At 40.0% G+C, this 24,554-nt stretch overlaps 1 protein-coding gene across 4 annotated transcripts in view; it reads left to right on the top strand.

The window, feature by feature from the left end:
• The first annotated feature begins 19,611 nt into the window (after nt 1-19,611).
• ZMAT1 (zinc finger matrin-type 1) overlaps nt 19,612-24,554 on the top strand; it is a 61,617-nt gene continuing 56,674 nt past the window's right edge. For all 4 annotated transcript variants that reach the window (XM_045186577.2, XM_045186576.2, XM_045186578.2 and 1 more), the window contains exon 1: nt 19,612-19,960. In XM_045186577.2, coding sequence (XP_045042512.2) covers nt 19,636-19,960 — 325 coding nt within the window. In that variant the 5' untranslated portion in view covers nt 19,612-19,635. The remainder of the gene's footprint in view (nt 19,961-24,554) is intronic.

The raw sequence follows: 24,554 nt of genomic DNA, 5'->3' as shown, positions 1-24,554 counted from the left end.
ACGTTGGAGCCCTGGGTTATGAGGTCTGCTTTGTTCCCCGCCGTTCATCCTGGTTTATCTGTGCATGAATGTGGGGCTGCAGGGTGCTACCTGCCACTCTGCCTGCCCCGTTCTCTGCCACTCTGAGTCCGGCCCTAGTGGTTTATCTGTGCGAGAATGTGGAGCCACCTGGTCTGCTAGTGGTCAGACTGCCTGCCCATCCCACACTCCGCCAGTCTCAGTCCTGCCACAGCAATGCGAGTCCTCTCTGCCCAGGTGCCCGTCTCCGCCCCTCCTATTGGTCATGGATGTATGGTTCTTTTTTATCTCCTTGGTGTTGGACTCTCTTGCCATTTGATTTTCTGTCAGTTCTGGTTGTACGAGGAGGCGCAGTGTGTCTACCTACGCTGCCATCTTGGTTCTCCTCCGGTAGTATGGCCATTTTGATGATGTTAATTCTTCTAATCCATGGGCATGGTATATGTTTCCATTTGTTTGTGTCTTCCTTAATTTTTTCTTCAGTGTTTTGTAGTTTTCTGAGTACAGGTCTCTTACCTCCTTGGTTAGGTTTATTCCTAGATACTTTATTTTTCTTGTTGCTATATAAAATGGGATTATTTCCTTGATTTCTGTTTCTGGTGTTTTATTGTTGGTGTGCAAGAATGCCTTTGATTTCTGAGTATTGACTTTGTATTCGGCTTTTGCCAAATTCATTTACTAGGTCAAGTCGTTTTTTGGTGGAGTCTATAGGATTTTCCATGTACACTCTCATGTCATCTGCAAACAATGACAGTTTTGTGTCCTCCTTTCCAATTTGGGTGCCTTTTATTTCTTTTTCTTGTCTGATTGCTGTGGCTAGGACTTCCAATACTATGTTGAATAGGAGTGGTGAGAGAGGGCATGCTTGTCTTGTTCTTGATCTTAGTGGGAAAGCTCTAAAGTTTGCCCATTGATTATGATGTTGGCTGTAGGTCTGTCATATATGGCCTTTATTATGTTGACGAATGCTTCTTCTATTCCCACTTTGCTGAGTGTCTTTATCATAAATGGGTGCTGAATCTTATCAAATGCTTTTTCCGCATCTATTGATATGATCATGTGATTTTTGTCTTTTCTTTTGTTCATGTGTTGTTTTATGTTTATTGATTTGCAAATATGGTACAATCCTTGCATCATCTCTGGGATGAATCACATTTGATCATGGTGTATTGTGTTTTTAATGTATTGCTGGATGCAGCTTGCCAATATTTTTTTGAAAATTTTAGCATCTATGTTCATCAGCAATACTGGCCTGATGTTTTTTTTCTTTGTTATGTCTTGATCTGGTTTTGGGATTAGGATGATGTTGGCTTCATAAAACAAGTTTGGGAGTGTTCCGTCTTCTTGACTTTTTAAAAATAATCTCTAGAGGATGGAAGTTAGCTGTCCCGTAAATGCTCTGTAGAATTCTCCTGTGAAACCATCTGATCCAGGGCTTTTGTGTGTCAGAAACATTTTCATTACTGTTTCAATTTCATGAGGTGTTGTTGGTCTGTTCAGGCTTTCTCCTTCTTCTTCATTCAGTTTTGGAAGGTTATATTTTTCTAGAAATCTATCAATTTCACCAAGGTCTTCAAATTTCTTGACATATAGTTCTTCATAGTAATTTCTTACAATCCTTTTTATTTCATTGTAGTCTCTCTTTCATTTCTAATTGTGTTTATTTGGATCCTCTGTCTTTTTTTCTTGATGAGCCTACTTAAGGGCTTGACAATTTTGTTTATCTGTTCAAAGAACCAGCTCCTGGATTTGTTGATTCTTAGAATTGTGCTTTTAGTCTGTATATCATTTAATTCTGCTCTGATGTCGGTTATTTCCTTCCTTGTACTTGCTCTGGGCTGCCTTTGGTGTTGTTCCTCCAGTTTGTAGGTGTAGCGTTAGTCTGTTGATTTTAAATATTCCTATTCTTTTTAAGTAGGCCTGTATCACTATGAACTTGCCTCTCAGGACAGCCTTTGCTGTGTCCCATAGGTTTTGGATTGTTGTGAGTTCATTATCATTTGTTTCCAGAAACTTTTTGATTTCTTCCCTAGTCTCGTTCTTGACCCATTCATTGTTTAATAGCATGCTATTCAATCTCCATGAGTTTGAGTGTTTTGGGATTTTTTCCTGGAGATTTTTTTCTGGTCTCACTCCATTATATTCAGAGAAAATGCTTGATATGTTTTCAATTTTCTTGAATTTGTTGAAACTTGTTTTGTGTCCTATCCTGTGGTTTATCTTTGAAAATGTTCCATGTGCATTTGAAAAGAATGTGTATTTTGCTTCTTTGGGATGAAGGACTCTATATGTATCAGTTAACTCCATTTTATCTAAGGCATTGTTCAATACCACAATATCTTTGTTGATATTTTGTTTGGAACATCTGTCCATCTTTGACAGTAAGGTGTTAAAATCCCCTACTATCATTGTGTTGCTGTCAATATCTTTCTTGAAGTCCTCCAAGACTTTTTTGATGTATTTGGTTGTTTCTATGTTGGGAGCATATATATTTACAATGCTTATGTCTTCTTGGTTTATTCTTCCTTTGAGCATTATGAAGTGACCTTATGGGTCTCGCTTTATGGCCCTTTTTTGAAGTCTATTTTGTCTTATATGAATATTGCTACCCTGGCTTTATTTTTTTGTTCCTATCCATTTTCGTGGAATTTTTTTTTCTAGCCTTTCACTTTCATTCCGTGTAGGTCTTTTGTTCTACGGTCGGTCACTTGTAGGCAGCATATGTGTGCGTCGTGCTTTCTTATCCATTCAGCTATTCTATGTCTTTTGATTCGAGCATTTAGTCCATTTATATTTAAGGTTATTATTGGTAGGTACTTATTCATTGCCGATTATTTTTACATATGTTCCTCTCTTTCTCTCTCTTTTCCTTCCTTTCCTCAAAGCAGTCACTTTAGCATCTCTTGCAGAGCTACTTTTCGGAGGTATTTTCTTTTACACTTCTCTTTTCTGGGAAACTCCTTCTTAGTCCTTCTATCGTGATTGAGAGCCTTGCTGAGTAAAGTAGTCTTCGTTGCAGGGCTCTCGTTCCCATTTCTTGGAATATTTTTTGCCATTTTCTTCTGGCTTGGAGCGTTTCCATTGAGAAGTCCGTTGCTAACCTTTTGGGGGCTCCCTTGTATGTTACTTCCTTTTTCTCCCTTGCTGCCTTTAAGAATCACTCTTTGTCTTGGAATTTGGCCTTTTTAAATATGATGTGTTTTGCAGTGGGCCTCTTTGGGTTTCTCTTGATGGGACTCTTTGTGATTCCTGGATTTGTGTGAATTTTTCTCTCATCAAATTAGGGAAATTTTCCATCATTACTTTTTCAAACAGGTTTTCTATCCCTTGCTCCTCCTCTTCTCCTTTTGGTATACCTATTATACAGATATTTTTTCGTTTCATGTTGTCCTGCATTTCCCTTAATCTCTCTTCATTCTTTCTGAACCTCTTTTCCTTTTCTTGCTCTTTCTGGGTGTTTTTTTCTACTTTGTCCTCCAGCTCGCTGATCCGATCCTCTGCTTCATCAAATGTGCTTTTCATTCCTTCTACTGTGTTCTTCAGTTCCAAAATTGTATTCTTCATTTCCTCTTGGCCCTTGTTGATAGTTCCTATTTCCTTTTTCATTTTGATATGGTTTGCAGTGAGTTCATTGAAGTTTCCCTGCAATTTCTGGTAATTCTGTGTGAGCTCATGAAGCATCTTTATATCCAATTCTTTGAACCCAATATCTGTTAGTTGACTTGTCTGTTTTTCATTGAGCATTGTTATGGAGACTTCCTCCTGTCCTTTCACTTGAGTATTGTTTCTTTGTCTACCCATTGTTTGTGAGACTCTTCCTGTTAGCCTCTGCTTCTTAAGTTCCTCTATTCTGACCGCCTGAATTTATGGTGCAAGCTTCTGTGGTAGAATACCTGTGATATTCAGTGGTACAGTCACCTTGATCTCTCGAGCTTACTGATCTTGGGCTGTGCTTTATGTTGCCTCTGTGTATGTCCTTGCTTTTTGATTCTTGTTGCATCTTTCTTTGGTGGGTCATTCCACCAGCTGTTTATCTGAGGGTCAGACTCTCCCCCACCTCTTGTTTTCTGTTGTGCAGGTGTGGGCAGGTTGTGTTGGATATGGCTCTTCTGTATGTACTAGGTTTTGAGGCTTTTCTCTTGCTCTTGTTCAGTTGTTTGTTCTTAGTAATTTCTTCACTATTTATTTGTATTTCCAGATAGGTCCTGGGTTGAGTTAGTGTGACTTCCACTCCCTCCTTCACCTTTCTCTATTCTTAGCTGTTGGTGTTTCCTTTGTTGGTGGGTTTCCTCTTCTGGTAGGCATCCTGGTGTTCACGGCTTTTACCTACTCTTTTTTGTGATAGGTTGTAGGTTGAAGGCGAAATGGTGTAAGAGAGCAGGAGTGTATTATATGATATTTAAAGTACCAGCCTTGAGAGAATACATAGGAGATCCTTTGGATATGTATAGTGTTAACCATGATAATTTACCCACCTTGCCACTTTTTAGAAAGGGTGGAAAGAAGATAAGACTCTTGTTAGCAGGGGTGGGGAAGATTGTGGGTTGGATCAAGAAAGCTGTGAGCTTGTGGGAGGTCAGATTATGAGGTAAAGTGAGAGTAAAGGGTAGAAAATAATTGTAATGTGTGAGAGAATAGAGTTAACCACACCAGTAATGAAGTTCAGGAAACAGTGAAGTGGGCTGAGATCTGGGAGAAGTTCTGTGTAGTATTTACAGATGTATTGAACAGTTATTATTTACAACAGTAATGGAGCAACAATCATATGACAGAATCTATGTGATCTGCGTAACTGTAATAGGGACTATAGGTCCTAGAGTAGTGTACTAATGGAACCCAAGTGAAGTGAAAGACAGTTAATTAACAATACACTGTGAAAGAGAACAAGGGGAAACCAGTCAAAATGCAAATTAACCAGTCAAGCATAGAAGACTAAACAGAAAGGAGATACAAAAATATTAATAAAATGAGTGATGTAAGAATAATGAAAAAAAATAATACAAATATACAATAACTTGCAAGTTCTCTGTAATAGCAAAGTGAAATTTGTTTCACTTTCTCAGCTGTTTGGATGGCCCCTCTTTGGGTCCAACTTTGGTTTTTTCACAGTTCCAGGTTTTATTGTCTCACTTGTGGGGATTAAAAAAGAAAAAGAAAAGATGGAAGGAAGAAGAGATATAAAGGGCGAGAAAGAAGGACTAGAACAAGAAAGAAGAAAAGAGAGGAAGAAGGAGTTAAAATAAAGAAAAAAAATAATAATAATAAAGAATTACTTTAAAAAATAAACCAAATAAACAAACAAACAAAAAAACAAGCCTGCTGGCTTCAAACTGGCCAAGCCAGTTTTGCTGGTCTTTTTGGCTGCAGTTAACTCAGGGGGCTTAGCCCAGCTCTTCTCCCTTCCGACCAGCCCTCGGGGTCTCCAGCCCAGCTCTCCAGCTGCCCCTCAGGACCCACAGGTTCAGGCACTCACCCTCTACAGGGCTATGGTTGCGCTCGCTGGGGGCCTTCTGTGTTTTGCACTCTCCTTGATGCCTGTGGTCTCAGGTCCCTCGAGTTGCACTCTCTCCATGCTTCCGATTTGGGCACAGGACTTCTTTTTCTTTGGGGGCTCGCTGCCCCCCACACCTCCACAGGAGCGCCAGGCGGGCAACTGAGTGGAGAGGAGACTGGAGCTGTTGCTGCAGGACAATTCCCCAAACTTCCCCCGAGGGTCTTTTTCCTTTTGAGAATCATCCTGCTCAGTCCTGCGGGTCCATAACAGGAAGGGCCCGTCCTCTCACACAGCCCACCTCTCCAGCTAGACCAGGGACTGTCTGGGTCAGGGCTCTCAACTCTCCCCAGCGGGCGCCCATGGTTTCATTGTGTTTACCACTTCGTCCTTATTCCCCTCCCTGCGACTTCAAGCAACCAGGTCTCTCTCTCGGTGCTGCTCAAGCCTTGTTTGGCAGGGGAGGGAGCCATTAGCTCGGCTATCTCCCAGGAGTCCTGCAGCAGGCCCCGCGGGTGACGGGCCTGGGGCTGCAGTCACCCTGTTCCCCGAGCTGGTCTCAGGGACCTTTTTGTCTTGAAGCAATCCCCTTACTGTCAGTTTTCTCAGTGTCCTCTATACTTTTTGGTCTCCTATCTTCATAAACGCTGGGGTACTGTTGTCTGTTCGCTTTGTTCCTCAGTAAATAGACTAGGTGTTTCCCATGTGTGCAGGGGGAAGTGGACTCTGCTCCACCTATCTCGCTGCCATCTTTCCTCCTTTACCTTCAATTTTAAATGATAGCATGGAGACAGTTGTATTTGACGTAAAAAAAATGATAAAAATAAAAATAAATAAAATGTTTTAAAAATTAAATTAAATTAAATTCACCTCATCTTGGAGGGAGCTGAGACTACAAGCACCACCCGGGGGAGGGGGCCCAGCACTGGGAGTAGGCCCAGCGACCGGGAGTGTGCCCACCCACCGGGGAGTGTCTGCACCTCCTCTCGGAGGGAACTGAGACCACAGGCACCAGGGAGAGTGTAAATCAAGGAAGGCTCTGCACGCGCACCCATAGCCAGGAGAAGGCCTACCATAAAAAGAGAGTGGGGAGAAGCTGGGAACACCAGGATTCCTCCTGGAAGGGGAAACCCACCAACATAGGAAACACCAACAGTTAAGAATAGGAGAAGGGGAGAGAGGGAGGGGAAGCCACACGAAGTCAACCCAGGACCTATCTGAAAATACAAATAAATAGTGAAGAAATTAATAAGAACAAACAACTGAACAAGGCCAAGAGAAAAGCCTCAAAACCTTGTACACATGGAAGAACCAGCTCCAACACAACCTGCCAACACCTGCACAACAGAAGACAAGAGGTGGGGAACAGACTGACCCTCAGATAACCAGCTGGTGGGAAAGAACCACCAAAGGAAGACTCAACAAGGATCAAAAACCAAAGACATACACAGAGGCAACATAAAGCACAGCCCAATATCAGTAAGCTCGGGAGATCAAGGAGACTGTACACTAAATCTCACAGGTATTCTATCACAGAAGTTTACAAAAAAAACCCAGGGGGTCAGAACAGAGCAACTTAAGAAACAGAGGCTAACAGGAAAAGTATCACAAGCAATGAGAAGACAGAGAAACAAACTCCAAATGAAAGGAAAGGGGGAGGTCTCAGAAACAATGCTAAGTGAAAAAGAGGCAAGTCAACTACCAGATAATGAGTTCAAGGAATTGGTTATGAGGAAGCTTAATGAGCTCATACAGAATTACCAAAAACTACAGGGAAACTACAACGAACTCACTGCAAACTATATCAACATGTAAAAGGAAATAGAAACTATCAACAAGGGCCAAGAGGAAATGAAGAATACAATTTTGGAACTGAAGAACACAGTAGAAGGAATGAAAAGCAAGCTCAATTAGGCAGAGGACTGGATTAGCGAACTGGAGGACAAGGTAGAAAAAAACACCCAGAATGAGCAAGAAAAGGAAAACAGGCTCAGAAAGAAAGAAGAGAGGTTAAGGGAAATGCAGGACAACATGAAACACAATAATATCCATATAATAGGGATACCAGAAGGAGAAGGAGAAGAGCAAGGGATAGAAAACCTGTTTGAAAAAGTAATGATAGAAAATTTCCTTAATTTGATGAGAGAAAAAGTCAAACAAATCCAGGAATCACAAAGAGTCCCAATCAAGAAGAACCCAAAGAGGCCCACTGCAAGACACATCATAATTAAAATGGCAAAATTCCAAGACCAAAAAAGAATCTTAAAGGCAGCAAGGGAGAAAAGGAAGTAACATACAAGAGAGCCCCAATAAGGTTAGCAACTGATTTGTCAATGGAAACGCTCCAAGCCAGAAGAAAATGGCAAAAAATATTCCAAGAAATGGGAACCAGAGGCCTGCCACCAAGACTACTTTACCCAGTACGGCTCTCAATCAAGATAGAAGGCCAAATAAAGAGTTTCCCAGACAAAAGATGTCTAAAAGATTATACCTCCACCAAACTAACTCTGCAAGAGATGCTAAAGGGGCTACTGTAGGAAAGGAAGGAAAAGAGAGAAAGAGGGAAGAACACAGGTACAAAGAATTGTCAATGAATAATAACCTTAATAATGATAATAATGATAATAACAATGATAATAACCTATCAATAATAACCTTAAATTTAAATGGACTAAATGTTCCAATCAAAAGACATAGAATACCTGAATGGATAAGAAAGCATGACCCACACATATGCTGCCTACAAGAGACCCACCTTAGGACAGAATGCCTACACAGACTGAAAGTGAAGGGCTGGAAACAAATATTCCAAGCAAATGGACAGGAAAATAAAGCAGGAGTAGCAATACTCATATGAGACAAAATAGACTTCAAAAAAAGTGCCATAAAGAGAGACCCAGATAGTCACTTCATAATACTCAAAGGAAGAATCCACCGAGAAGACATAAACATTGTAAATATATATGCTCCCAACATAGGAGCACCCAAATACATAAAGAAAATCTTGGAGGACTACAAGAAAGATATTGCCAGCAACACAATGATAGTAGGGGATTTTAATACCCCACTGTCAAAGATGGACAGATCTTCTTAACACAATATCAACAAAGATATTGTGTCATTGAACAAGGCCTTTGAGAAATTGACTTATCTGATATATATAGAGCCTTTCATCCCAAGGAAGCAAAATACACATTCTTTTCAAATGCACATGGAACATTTTCAAAGATAGACTACAGCATGGGACACAAAACAAGCCTCAACATGTTCAAGAATATTGAAATCATATCAAGCATTTTCTCTGAGCATAAGGTAATGAAACTAGAAATAAATCTCAAGGAAAAAACCCCAAAAATACTCAAACACATGGAGATTGAATAGCATGTTTTAAACAATGAATGGGTGAAAAATGAGATCACAGAAGAAATCAAAAATTTTCTGGAAACAAACAAAAATGAACTCACAACAATCCAAAACCTATGGGACACAGCAAAGGCAGTCATGAGAGGGAAGTATATAGCGATACAGGCCTACCGAAAAAGAATAGAAACAGCTCAAATAAACAACGTAACCATACACCTACAAGAACTCGAGGAACAATAACAAAGACAATCCAGAGCAAGTAGAAGGAAGGAAATAACCAAGATCAGAGCAGAATTAAATGATATAGAGACTAAAAGCACAATTGTAAGGATCAACGAATCCCAGAGCTGGTTCTTTGAAAAGATATACAAAATCAACAAGCCCTTAAGCAGGCTCATCAAGAAAAAAGGAGAGAAGACCCAAATAAACACAATCAGAAATGAAAGAGGAGAGACTACAACTGATACCAACAAAATACAAAGGATTGTAAGAAACTACTATGAAGAACCGTATGCCAAAAAATTTGAAAACCTAGATGAAATGGACAAATTTCTAGAAAAATATAACCTTCCAAAATTCAATGAGAAAGAAACAGATAGCCTGAAGAGACTAGTAATGCCTGATGAAATTGAAACAGTAATCAAAAAGCTTCCAACACACAAAAGCCCTGGACCAGACGGTGTCACAGGAGAATTCTACAAAGCATTTAAGGGGGAGCAAACCCCCATCCCCAACAGATTATTTCAAAAAATTCAAGAAGATAGAAGACTCCCAAACTCGTTTTATGAAGACAACATCATCCTAATCCCAAAAGCAGATAAAGACATAAAAAAGAAAGAAAACTTCATGCCAATATCACTGATGAACATAGATGCTAAAATCCTCAACAAAATATTGGAAACTGCATGCACAAATACATTAAAAAGATCATATATCATAATCAAGTGGGATTCATCCCAGGGATGCAAGGATGGTACAATATTCACAAAAAAATAAACATAATACACCACAAAAACAAAAGCAAAGACAAAAACCACTTGACCATATCAATAGATGAGGAAAAAGCATTTGATAAGGTACAGCACCCATTTCTGATAAAAACCCTCAAGAAAGTAGGAATAGAGGGAGCATTCCTCAACATAGTAAAGGCCATATATGAAAGACCTACAGCCAACATCACACTCAATGGACAAAAACTTAGAGCTTTCCCGCTAAAATCAGGACCAATACAAGGATGCCCTCTCTCTCCACTCCTATTCAACATAGTATTGGAAGGCCTAGCCACAGCAATCAGACAAGAAAAAGCAATAAAAGGCATCCAAATTGGAAAGGAGGAAATGAAACTGTCACTGTTTGCAGATGACATGATAGGGTACATGGAGAATCCTATAGACTCCACCAAAAAACTACTCGACCTAATAAATGAATTTGGCAAAACAGCTGGATACAAAGTCAATACTCAGAAATCAAAGGCATTCCTGTATACCAACAACAAAACTGCAGAAACAGAAATCAGGAAAAAAATCCCATTTGATATAGCAACAAGAAAAATAAAGTACCTAGGAATAAAGCCAACCAAGGAGGTAAAAGACCTGTACTCAGAAAACTACACAACACTGAAGAAAGAAATGAAGGAAGACACAAACAAATGGAAGCATGTACCATGCTCATGGATTGGAAGAATTCACATCATCAGAATGGCCATACTACCCAAAGCAAGTTATAGATTCAATGCAATCCCTAGTAAAGTACCCATGACATATTTCACAGATATAGAACAAACATTTCAGAGATTTATATGGAACCATAAACGACCCCGAATAGCTGCAGCAATTTTGAGAAAGAAGAACAAAGCAGGAGGGATCAGAATACCTGATATCAAACTGTATTACAAGGCCAGTGTCATCAAAACAGACTGCTACTGGCATAAAAACAGACACATAGACCAATGGAAGAGAACAGAGAGCCAACGAATAAACCCAAGTCTTTATGGTCAATTAATGCTCCTGCCTCCTTTGACAAAGGAGGCAGGAGCATAAAATGGAGCAAAAGTAGCCTCTTCATGAATGATGTTGGGAGATCAGGACACCTACAAGCAAAAAAATGAAACTCGATGACCAACTTACAACATGCACAGAAATAAATTCGAGGTGCATAAAAGACTTAAATACGAGTCATAACACCAAAAAAGTCCTAGAGGGAAACATTGGCAGGAAGATCTCAGACATTCCACACAGCAACATCCTCACAGACACATCCCCTAAAGCAAGGGACATAAAGGAAAGAATAAATAAATGGGACCTCATCAAAATAAAAAGCTTCTGCATGGCTAAAGAAAACAACATTAAATTATGAAGAGAACCAACAGTGTGGGAAAACATATTTGCCAATGACACCTCAGACAAGGGCCTGATCTCCAAAATATATAAAGAACTCACATGACTCCACTCCAGGAAGACAAACAACCCAATTTAAAAAGTTGGCAAAGACTTGAACAGACACTTCTGTAAGGAAAACATACAGAGGGCCCAGAGACATAGGAAAAGATGCTCAGCATGACTAGCCATCAGAGAGATGCAAATTAAAACCACAATGAGGTACCATCTCACACCAGTCAGACTGGCCAACATAAACAAATCAACAAACTATTGTTGGAGAGGATGCAGAGAAAAGGGAACCCTAGTACATTGTTGGTGGGAATGCAGACTGGTGAGGCCACTGTGGAAAACTATGGAATTTCATCAGAAAACTAAAAATGGAACAGCCTTTTGATGCAGCAATTCCGCTGCTGGGATTATACCCCAAGAACTCTGAAACACCAATACAAAAGAACCTATGCACCCCAATCTTCATAGCAGCACAATTTACAATAGCCAAGTACTGGAAGCAACCTAAGTGCCCATCAGCAAATGAGTGGATCCAAAAAGTATGGTACATTTACAGAATGGAATTCTACACAGCATAGAGAAAGGAGCTTATACCTTTTGCAATGGCATGGATGGAACTGGAGAGCATTATGCTAAGTAAAATAAGCCAGGCAGTGAAGGACAAATACCATATGATCTCACGTTTAACTGGAACATAATAAATAGAAGAAAAAAGAAAACAAAATATAACCAGAGACATTGAAATTATGCACAATGTAACAATAGCCAGAGGGGAGTGGGGAGGGGATAGTGGGGAGAGGGGTCTATAGGAGCTACTATAAAGGACACAAGGACAAAATCAAGTGGGAGGGTGGAGGTGGGGCAGGGAGGTGGGTTCAACTGGGGTGGGGTGGAGGGATGGGGAGAAACGGCACACAACTGTAGTTGAATAACAATAGAAATTTAAATTATTTTAAAAACTTTAAATTTAAATTTAAAAACAAAAAAAACCAAACAAACAAAAAAAGAAAGCATCTGTGTTTCCCACTATAATATTATTGGTATTTTTTTCTATATATATTTCTGTGTGTTACTTGATGAGGTAAATAATTTATTTTAGCAATTTAATTAATGATATAATACATGCAAGACATAACAATTCTGTTTTACATTATATACTAATTGCATTAAAATGGTTTTCATTGAAAAAAATAAATTAAATTAAATTAAAAAATAAAAAATAAATGTTAGCCTTTCTGGGTAGGGTAGTCTTGGTTCCAGGTCCTTACTTTTCATTACTTTAAATACTTCATGCCCATCCTTTCTGTCCTGAAGTGTTTGTACTGAGTAAGCAGCTTGCTGTCTTATTGGATCTCTCTTGTAGATTATTGCGTGTTTCTCTTTTGCTGCCTTTAATACTCTCTGACTTTCAACTTTGCCATTTAATTATAATGTGTCTTCATGTGGGTCTTTCGGGGTTCCTTTTATTTGGGTTCTCTCTCCTTCCTGTATTTGTGTTCATTTTTCCTTCACCAGGATAAGGAAGTTTTCTATCATTATTTCTTCAAACAGGTTTTCTATCCCTTGCTGACTTTCTTCTCCTTCTGGTACCCCTATGATGTGGATATTGTTACATTTCATGTTGTCCCAAAGTTCCCTTAAACCATCCTTGTTCTTTTTGTTCTGATTGGGTATTTTTCCTACCTTGTTTTCCTCTGCTTCATTTAACCTCCTTTTAATTCCTTCTAGTGTATTCATTTCAGATATTGCATTCTTCACTTCCAACTGGTTCTTAGTCAAGCTTTCTATGTCCCTTTTCATGCTGTTGTAATTTCCACTAAGTTCCTTTAATTCTATTAAGTTCCTTGAGCATACTTATACACACTACTTTGAACTCTATGTCTGATAAATTTCTTGCCTCAATTTCAATTAGCTCTTTTTCTGGGTAATCCTCCTTTTCTTTCCTTTGGGATTTGTTTCTTCGTCTCCCCATTTTACCTGACTCTTTTTTTTGTTTGCTTGTTTCTAGGTATTAGGTAGATCTTCTTTGGTTCCCTGTGTTCATGGGGTGGCCTTATGTGCCTGGAGTCCTGTGGGACTCAGTGTTACAGTCTCATTGACCTTCTGAGCTGGATTGTCTAGGAATACTCCTTCTGTGGTTTATTTGGGCTCTTCTGTTATATTTTGGTCTTGATTGTTGTTTTCCCATTCATTGGTGGTTTGTCCCCTCTAGCTGGCCGACTGAAAGGCTCAACCCCTACCACGTCCTGTATGCTGTTGTACCAGTGCTGACAGAACAAAGCAAAATAAGGCAGAAAAAAACTGACACAAGCAAACCCCTCCAACAAAAGTAAAGTCAATGATAAAAGAGCAAAGAATAATAAAAATGGAAAAAGAAATAGAATATTATTACAAAAACAAGAATACAATAAGACCACAGGGAAGAAAAATGATTATGCAATGATAGAAGAAGAACATACAATAAGAGTAAGGAATAGAAATAGGAAATCACAAAAGAACAAAGAAAAGGAAAAAATAAAATTTAAAAAATAAGTAAAGGAAGGAAGAATGCAAAATGAAGTAACAACCAGGAACAGTAAAATATGAGATTTGAATGACAAAAATAAAGAAAAAATTGAGGGAAAGAAAAATTTTAAAAGCTATGCAAAAGAAAAACAATGAAAATAATGAAAAAGAATCATGTGGTATTCATCTCAGCAGAGTTTAGTGTCTTTCTGCTAGGTTCTCCCTTGGATACAACTCTGATGTTATCTAAAGCTGGTTCAAGTCAATGTCAGATGCTGTCCAGTTTAGCTCTAGGCAGCCTGTTCAAAGCTACAAGTGATCACAGTTTGTGGCTGTCCCCTTCAGGGTTGGGTGCTTCTGGGATGGGCCTCACTGCTCTGCAAGGCTGGCTTTTTATCAGCACAGGGCTCAGGGGTAGGTCAACTAATGCACCAAAGGCACAGCTAGACCCACCTCCACCTGCCTCTCCCTGCAGTCCTGCTGTTAGTCTTAGTCTAGCCACTGACCCGTCTGTTTCTGAGAAGGCTTCTGGTGGAATCAGGAGGATTGGACCCTTGGATCTCCTGTGGGAGGTGCCATTCACACTTAAGGGAATAGTGGGTGTGTTCCACTGTGTTTGTGCCACATGACTGAGTCTGTCCTAGATTATTTCCCTGAATTAGGCAGGATGAAGCCCCTAGTTTGATAATGGGTAGGGCATCTAGAGCCCAGAATTTCACTCTGCCAGAAACCAGGAGGGTGTTCCTAGGCTCTCCTGTGAGGGGGAAGCACCAGTCTGGTTTCCAGGGAAGTGTATGAAATGGCCATGTCTTAAAGCTAGTCTCTAACACCTGTGAGTCTACCTATGCTACTGTCTCCTCAGCAGGGGATAAACTACAGGTTGGGGGAAAGTAAGAAAGAATGAAAAAATTAAAATATAAAAAAGGAAAAAAAAACAGGGATGCGTGGTGGGGTGAACAGAATTCCAGAGGGTGAGGCAAGTAGGATTCCAGAAAATGGAGTTAAGAGGCTTCCAGTGGGGCGAGTGGTAACCCACAAGGTGGGGTAATCGTTTTTCCCCTGGGAGGGGCCTGCTCTTCTCAAGAAAAATGGCTGCTGCAGTATGGTCTTATATCCTAGCCCCAGAAACCCAGCATCCATTTCCCACCACCTCTCCCTCAAGCCTCCCACTCAAAACTCTCCTCACATGATTGTAGACTGTGCTGCCCTCCCTTTGCACAAACCCAAGGTCAGTGGCTGGGAATGCAAAACCTTTGCATTGGCCCCTTAGAACAAAAGAAAGGAAAAAAGAAGAAAAAAGTGGCTTTGTCTCCAGTGGGCTCCATCTTTCTCCAATGGGCAAAAAACCCACAGTCTTTCACCACTGGATGCTGCATAAGCACGTGATCCCAGCACTGGTGCTCTGTGCTTTAGAGCCCAGTCTGAGGTCCAGGCTTCACTCCTCTTCAGGGGAAGCTCCCACAGCCATGTGGCAACCTTGGCCCCCTGCCCATGAAAGTGGTGCTGGACCTTTTTGTGTCCTTGTCCTTTCTACCGGTCTCGAGGTGGTTTCTGCCTGTCCTTGGTTAAGTCTCTCCTCTTTAAGTAGTCTTCAGTTGTTTATTTCAGGTGGATGTCCCTCTCTTGGGTGGAATGGGTGGCCTTTTGGTTGGGCATTTTAGAAGAGGTTAAAGTAGAGAGGTTAATTTTGGAAAAATACCAATGAAAGTACATCCCCTAAGATGAGTTATTTCACTGGTGAAGATTGGAGGCAGAGCCAGGGCCCCTGCCTTGGGAATGAAGTCTGAGGGAAAACTCCAACAGACACTTACTTGCCCCCGAACACATTTGATCTTATCCATCCACCTTTTGCTACTCAGTGAGGAATGTTGACTTCATTTACATGAAATGCTGGTAACCTGGAGTTGTTCTTCTTAATTGGCTGGAAGTCCAGTAGCATGCATTCCCTTTGATCCAGGTTCTCCTTGAGCTCCTGGGCATCCTAATGCTGCCTTGCCAGGACATTCTTCTTGTTGAGAGAGCTTCTTTCTTCATTACTGGCATTTCACCAAGGCCACAAAGGATGTTTTCCATTGGACTAGGTACCCCAACAGAGAGAGCAGCAGGTTTACCAGCTTGTCCAGGTCCCCAATGAACATTTTGTACTTATCAAATTCATTGGGCTTGCAGAGCTCACTGATCAAAGCCTCCACCTCTTCTCCCAGGGCATTATTGACATTGATGTTCATTAGCAGACTCCCCTTCTCTTCCTGGAGTGTCTCAAGGTTGGGGGATGAGGCTTCCCACTAGCCTTGGCCTTCTTTTTGTTAATATCCACCTTCTCCCCTTCCTCATTCATCTCTTCTGCATTGGGAATAGACACAGGCAGGACAGTTAACTAACATGTCCACTGATTTCTTGTCTCCATCCCTCTTGCCTTCATATCCTGGGCAACTGACAGTTCTCTACGTGGCCTTCTTCTTTACCCTGTTTTCCTGCAGTACGTTAACATCTCAAGGAAACAAACTTCCCTTCAGATCCATAGCTGTCTTCATTCTGGGGTTTGTATCCAAAATGTCTGCCAGAGATTTGTCTTGGTGGACAATTTCCTTGACCAGAGCCTCTGTTCTGATGTCTTCTAAGGACCAAAACTGACGTAGAACAAAGCTATTTTAAAAGAAAAAAATTGAAGAAAAACTTGTGGTGAGTGGCTCTGTTGAAGAAGAGTTCAAAGGCCTGGATCTGGGCTGTCCAGTATACACACACAAACACACACAACACACCAGATATTATGAAGCTAATAGACCCTTCCTATAGCGTAAACTCTTGTATTCTATAACTGTGCTAAGTATTTTTTAAATATTTTATTTATTTATTTTTAGAGAGGGGAAGGGAGGGATAAGGAGAGGGAGAGAAACCTTAAGGTGTGGTTGCTTTTTGCATGCCTCCCACCAGGGACCTGGCCTGCAACCCAGGCATGTGCCCAAGATTGGAGACTGAACCAGTGACCCTTTGGTTCGCAGGCCGGCACTCAATCCACTGAGTCACACCAACCAGGGCTGTGTTAAGTATTTTTAAAACACCACGTGAAATACACCCTTTAGCAATAATAAACAAAAGGCTACAGTGATATTTTCTGATATTATTTGCATTCAGAAAATACTTATTAGCTGAAAGATAAGATTACTTCTAAATTAAAAAAATATATCCTACTAGACACTATTTGTGCAATTACTTTTACTTAACTTCATTGTCACTTGAATGCAGAGAACAGTCTCTAGCAGAAAGAACAATCCAAGATAGGACAAAAATAACAGCTTATGTCTCTTAAAGCAAGAGCTGCACGGTCATGTAAAGAGGATGAATAATATAAAAATGAAAAACCAGAAGTTGGGGTGCACATGAAACCAGAGGAATTGTGGTGCTGAAATTGTTTCCTGACTCCAAACTCCATTGGGTGATTAAGTGACCAGTATTTAAATGTGTTCTTCCCTTAACCAATCATAGAAGATAACCTTAGGTTATAGAAAGCTATTTTCTATAGTTCTCAAACAATGAGAACTTTCTGGATGTTTATGTAGCATAGGGAGCATTTAAAGTGATTCTGGCAGAGATCTGGATGCTAAATCACTTGGCAGAATGTCCCCTTCAGATCCTCTCTAAGCTGATAAAAAAAAAAAAAAATTCTGTTACTGTGTAATGGGGGTGGGTAGCAGAGAACAAAAATGAGAATATACTGTGAGATAAATATGTTAGGCATACACAGAATAATTTCTGTAAAATTCTGTATAACCTTTTCATATAAATATATATGTATGTATGACAACTTTTCATGTCAAAAAAAATACACTTCTATAACATCAATTCCCACACTCCTCAGAGATTCTGATTGAATATTCTTTTACATGTGGACTGTGATTCACATTTTGAGGTAGAATCCTTTTGAAAGATCCCCACCCCCATATTAGAAGAAATGAAATTACAGTCTCTTTTTATACTTACCTTGTCCCACTGGCTATTTCAGTGGAATATTTCTTGTACATGACCTATCCTGTAATTTCTTTGATGAGAAATGTTGCACTAAGTTACGAAAGGACATGATAGAAGAGAAACAACCCTAATGACTCAGATAATATTGGGCAAATTATTGAACCACAAAAACGACCTAAAGATATGTTCTTAAGAGCCCAACACTCAAAGTCTCTGAATTTGCTATTCAGCTCTAGGGCACAGACACTACTACCAATCTACAAATACTTTTAAGAGACTTTTTTGCATGAAATGCCCCTTTCAAATGTCTGCAAAGAAGCAAATAAACAATTATGCAGTTAAACAAAACATATATGTGGGCCAGATCTAGGGACTTAGGGACCTAGGCCTAATGTCCACTGGTTTGAGAACTTTGCCCTAGGACTTCACTGTTTTGGAGAATAGAGTTTCAAAAACAAAACAAACTGTTTTTGTCTTAAAATGGTACCAGGCTATTGAGAAGAGAGGTACACAATACACATATGCATAAGGTATAGGTGTAGCACAGACATAGGGTGGAATTAAGTCTAAGTAGAGATAGAGAAGGTTGCCTGGAAGAAGTGATGCATTAACTACGTTTCAAGGGGGGTAGAGGGCCTTTTAGGTAAGGTGCCTAATGTGAGGAAATGGGCATCTCAAGAAGTGAAACAAATACTTTTATATTACATCATGAGAAAACCATAATCTTCATGAGAATCTATAAAAAGATTTAAATTGCTGAATCATAAAGCAAAGGAGTGGTTATGGTAGGAGCAGCAGAAGAGGATGAGATTAGGGATGTAATAGTACAAAGCTGTGACCTTTGGTATCGAAAAAGCAATGGGAAACTAGTGATAAATGACAGCAATACTGAAATATATTGGAAGGATTGGGGTTAGAGGAAAGAAGACCAATGGGACAGATGTCATAGTTCTGAAAAGAGATGACGAGGACTTGAAATAGGACAATGAAAGTGAGTCTGGAAAGAAGGACATACTTAAAAGACACTTTTGCACAGATGCACCAGGACACATGCCCATCAAGGGGAAATGGATGAAATATTGTACAGCATTGACAATGAACGAACCACAGCTACATAGATCTTAGGAACAAGATATTTAGTGAAACAAGTAAGTCCCAAAATGCTACCCACAAAAGATATAAATTTTCATGAAATTTGAAAACAATCAAAACTAAACAATATTGTTTAAGCATGCATGTATGTGATAATCTATGAAAAAAGAACATGGAAATAAATATAAATGAAGATATTGGTTTCTCCGGGAGGGAAGTTGAGAAAATGGTGGTGAGCAAATTTATGTTACCAGCATTATTCTAGTTCTTTGGTTGGGTACTGAATTCACAGGTTTTTAATTTAGATGGGTAATTTGATAGTCAAGCAGTTATTTATGAGAACATGATGAAAGTATGTCATGAGTCATGACCAAGGACGATGTTTATTTTTGTACTTTGTACTGAATGCTGTAAGAAAGACAGGTGAGGTATTTTAGAGATACTTTGGAAGTGGAATCAGTTGGTTTTTCCTGACTTTTTTTTTTTTCCTTTGAACTGGTTTTAGATGAGCTCTTCCAAGGGAAGAGCCTGACTCTGTGAGGCCCACATGCTTTTACATCTCGCGCTTTTTGCCCTTTGCTCTTGATTATCTTACTTCCCCTCAGAACGGAGATTGGTGATGCCAAATCGTGGGGGTAGGAGAGAGGCGGCCCGCAGGTCTAAAGCATTCTTATTGGTGGAAAGGAGCGATAACGATGCTGGAGCTGAAGCCAGAGCTTGAGGGGAGAAGGGGGCGGTGCTAAGTGGGAGGCGGTACTATGGGATTTAACTGGAGAGAGGCGCAAGTGCAATTGTCCGCGCCTCGCTGCGATGGCGGCGGCGCCGAATACACTCACACCGCTGGCGGCAGAGTCTTCCCCTCAGGAAGCTACCGTCTTTGTCGCCCCCTCCTCCTCCTCCTACACCGCCTGCGCGGCGGGGGCGGGGGCGGCAGCGGCGGCGGCGGCGGTGGCGGCGGCGGTGGTGGTAGCAGCAGTGATTGAGCCTGCCTCCTCCGCCACCTCCACCCAAGCCAGCTCGCCTGCCGGTGGCTGTGGCGACGGCGGCGGCGGCGGCTCTGGCGGCTCCACTATGGCGGCGGCGGGGAGGGGGGGCAGTAGTTTTAAAGTAGACACTCGCCCTTGCCTCAGAGAAGGTGAGTTCCCGTCCCGGGGTGTGGGGGCGGCCCCAGGTCTTTCGCTGCCTCTCTTCTGCGGGTCTGAGATCGGAGTGGGCGCGGTTCGCCACCGCCCCACCCCCCACCTGCTGTGGCGCAGTAAAGGCCAATCTCGCCCCGCCCCGCCCCGCAGTAGTAGCCCGGCGTGTACAAGATGGACTGAAGCAGAGAGGGTCTTCATTACTTCTACCCTCCCCCGAAAAGGAGGGGGGCTCCCAGGAAAAGGAATCGCAGGTATTCTCAAGGCAGGAGTTTGATGGAGGAAAAAAAAAACCAAAAAGCAATTTCTCTCCCAGCCAAAGCACCTTAGTATGCTCTAGGAAGCTGAGGTGTGATTTGATAAAGATAGAAGACAAGGTACAAGTGCTGTGGAACTAGAGGATCAGGGAAAGGGAAGAGATACTGGTGAGGAAAAGGGACAGAGATTGAAAGAGGAAAGGCCAAAGAAATCAGAGGGAGAAACCCCCCTTTGGTGAAATTCAGCATCCTGCAGTGTAGAAACTTGCAGAAGGATGTTGAAGAAGATGAAGTTAGTAATTTGGAGATGTTAAAGTGTATACTTGAGCTTTCAACTAGGATCTGTTGGATTTTAAAATCGTAGGGTCTGGTGGAGGAGGGAGTTGTATTGAGGAAAGAAGAGAGGAAGAGACTGGCGGAAGCACCGATTTCAGCAATCACTTTGGAGAGTTTTCTTTGGCTATTTGAGGCAGAAACCTTGTACAGCAAGGTTTGGTGGCCCATCTTTAAGGTGGTTTTGGTTTTAATAAGTGCTGTTGTACCAACAACACATATAACTCTTACCAGAAATATATATTTCTTGACTATTTCAGTATAAGTGGTATTTAGTTAACACAAAGTACTATGTACTTGTAAACAGCCTACTAGTAGCAAACTAAAATTTGCCGTTGTGTTTTAAAGCATCTTTGGAAATACTTCTTAGATGGTTGAAACCAGTTCCACTGGAGATCTCTAAAGCATTTTGCCATCGTAAATTTTGTATTAATTTACAGTATTTGCAGTGTTACCTTATGTTGCTAACTTGCCTCCAAAGTGAAAGACCATGGATTCTAAAATAAAGTAGAATAAGTTCCTTTTTCTTAGGAGGACACCTCATTAAAATGACCCCATAAAATGATTTTTCTCTTCACATTCTTAAGTGATACATATTTGTGTGCTCTTCCATATCCTTTCACACCTTTCACTTTGGAGGAAAGGCAAAGCAGTAAAAAAAAAAATGCCTTATGATATTTGTCATGGGCACATTACATAAATGCTACTTACTAATATGGAAATTAGAAATACAGTGTAATATGATGATTCTTTAAATTAACACGCCTACTGAAGGCAACCTTTGAAATCCTTTGTTTAATGTCTTCAGTCAACCTGGATTTGTACAGTTGTTCTGGGATGAAAATGTGAAATCTGGACTTTTTGTTAGTATACCAAACTTTCTGTCCATAACCAGCAAGGAAGAGGAAACAGTGTTCTAGGTGGTCAAGATCACAATTCAGTTTGGCTGCCATGGCCTTTTTACAGTAAGGTTTAGGACTAGTATGTCATGGAGAAAATGGCTTTTTGCCTGGCTTGGTTGCAGTATCTTTTTTAATATATGCAAGTATTAACAGCTTTAAGAGATAAAAATTCATAAACTTGCAGTAATACTCTGCCTATACTATTGCAGGCTGGTAAAATGAGAGCCATAGTGTATGAGCCTGGTGCAGTGAACCTAGGTTCTGTTGTTAATCTACTAAATTTTGTGAACAGATCCCAAGCTTCCTTTGGGATTTCAGTTTTGACATGTGTGAAATAGAGATTTCAGACTAGCCAGATTCTGAGGTTGATTTCAGATCTGAACCTATGAACCATGATTTTGCAGTTCTGTATTAATATTCTTTCAATGACATATTCATGGCTGTGCACTAGAACAGGGACTTATAATCCATAAGAAACCTTACCCAAAAACTTATCACCTGATATTCACTGAGTAATAAAATCTGTGTTGTTAGTGATGAGACACTGTACTAGAATATGAAAAACCACACATAATTGCTACCTAAAACTAACATTTCATTTTAGGTAAATATCTTTCATAAACTGCTCAGACCAAACAAAACTCTCTTACCTTTTCACTTAACAAATGATAAATATTTGATATAGTACACTGCCTAAAACACTATTAGATCTCAAAATATTTTTGTTTAGATGTTTGTAAAGGCCATAAATGGTTGCTGTGTGTAGTAGTGGATAAAAGAGAGAAAAACGTTGCTTGGTGGTGTGCCAGTATCTTTTCTTTGTCTAAGTCCTAGTTAGGAGATTCTCTAAAAGGTGGCAGAGAATTGTCAGACATTCCAATTACTACAAGTCTAATGCAAATAGGACCATTAAAAGTGGCTTGCTATGCATTAGGTGATTCATTTTCAAGGATAGCTAACATTCCTGAGGATCTCATCTATCTTGGGCTGGTAATGAGCAAATGTCAGTAGAAATTAGAAATTGAAAAGCCGGGAAGATTAGAAGCTTTCAAAAGTTACAAATTGCAAATCTGGCAACTAGACTTAAAACAAAAACAACAAGCAAAAGAAGTGCCCCATGACCAGGCATATAAAAAGATACCCAGGATATTCATGGTAAAGGAAGTATTGAGATTTTGTAGGGCACTTCATGTTTCTTTCAGTGAAGTTTTAAAAAAAAATGTTCAATGGCTCAGAAATGAATTTCCCCCTGTATATAATCATAGCAAAAATCAAAACAAAAATAAACAAAACCCCTCTTGTTTACCTCTTTAAGAAAAATACATTATTAAATGGCTTCTAGTTTAGACTGGAGGGCATTCTGGCTTTTATTTAATTAATAATCCATTTGCATAGCAATTACCTAACAAGAATCTCCTTTGTCTCCATATTAGTCAAGTTTCAGGTTCACCATAAGAAATTTAATTAATAGCCTTCCCTTTATTCAGGAATCATTTATTGAACACCAGTGTGTATGTGCCACACACTGTGCTGAGTGCTAAGGATATAATTAGACACAGCTATATTGAACAGCTCAAAGTAGTGCTTGATAGTAAAATTATAAAATGAATAAGTAAGATCATTGGGGAAATGCAGTTTTAAATATAACTAGTCAGACTCGTAAAATATCAGGACTCTTCCATATTTTGTTATAAGTCTATACTCTTCCCATGGTGGTTTATATACTATAAGCACACTGAAAAACATGCTGTAAATATAATGTTGATATCTAAAAAGAATAACTAGCAAGTTGTTAGAAGTAATTTTTAATTCTTTGCATTTGGCAGTGTAGGGAATGTCTGGAGAAAAGTTAATGACCATTTGTTACTTTCTGATCCTCTGTCTTTATTAGGTGGTCAATATGTGAAAATATTGACTAAGCATGTCCCTTACTGTTTTCATCACCTATCTGTTAGGATTATTTTCTACCTGAAACCAGTCTAGGAAATTCATTCACATTTATGAACCTGTTGGAATGAAGGGCATAGTAGCTTTCTCATGCAAAGTAGCTGCAACTTGATCAAGTAAATTAATGGATTTAAACAGGATTTCAACTCAGTTTTTTAAAATATATTTTATTGATTATGCTATTAGAGTTGTCCCATTTTCTCCCCTTTATTCCCCTCCATCCTGTGTACCCCCTCTCACCTGCATTCCCCCCCCTTCAGCTCATGGTCATGGGTCATACATATAAGTTCTTTGGCTTTTACATTTCCTACACTATTCTTAACCTCCCCTTGTCCATCTTCTACCTACCATTTATGCTACTTATTCTCTGTACCTTTTCCCTCTCTCTCCCCACCCACTCCCCTGATGATAATCCTCCATGTGATCTCCATTTCTGTGGTTCTGTTCCTGTTCTAATTGTTTGCTTAGTTTTTGTTTTAGGTTCAGTTGTTAATAACTGTGAGTTTGTTGTCATTTTACTGTTATTATCTTCTTTTTCTTAGATAAGTCCCTTTAACATTTCATATAATAAGGGCTTGGTGATGATGATCTCCTTTAACTTGACCTTATCTGGGAAGCACTGTATCTGCCCTTCCAATCTAAATGATAGCTTTGCTGGATAAAGTAATCTTGGATGTAGGTCCTTGCCTTTCATGACTTCGAATACTTCTTCCAGACCCTTCTTGCCTGCAAAGTTTCTTTTGAGAAATCAGCTGACAGTCTTATGGGCACTCCTTCATAGGTAACTCTCTCCTTTTCTCTTGATGCTTTTAAGATTCTCTCCTGTTTCATCTTGGGTAATGTAATGATGATGTGCCTTGGTGTGTTCCTCCTTGGGTCCAGCTTCTTTGGGACTCTGTGCACTTCCTAGACTTCCTGGAAGTCTATTTCCTTTGCCAGATTGGGGAACTTCTCCTTCATTATTTGTTCAAATATGTTTTCATTTTCTTGCTCTTCCTCTTCTCCTTCTGGTATCCCTATGATTTGGATGTTGGAACATTTAAAGATGTCCTGGAGGTTTCTAAGCCTCTCCTCATTTTTTTGAATTCTTGTTTCTTCATTCTATGCTGGTTGAATGTTTCTTTCTTCCTTCTGGTCCACACCGTTGATTTGAG

This window comes from Desmodus rotundus, chromosome X (genome assembly GCF_022682495.2).
Source record: "Desmodus rotundus isolate HL8 chromosome X, HLdesRot8A.1, whole genome shotgun sequence".
NCBI classification, from domain to species: domain Eukaryota; kingdom Metazoa; phylum Chordata; class Mammalia; order Chiroptera; family Phyllostomidae; genus Desmodus; species Desmodus rotundus.
Note: the sequence above shows the minus strand (reverse complement) of the source record. Positions and strands in the feature narration are given on the sequence as shown.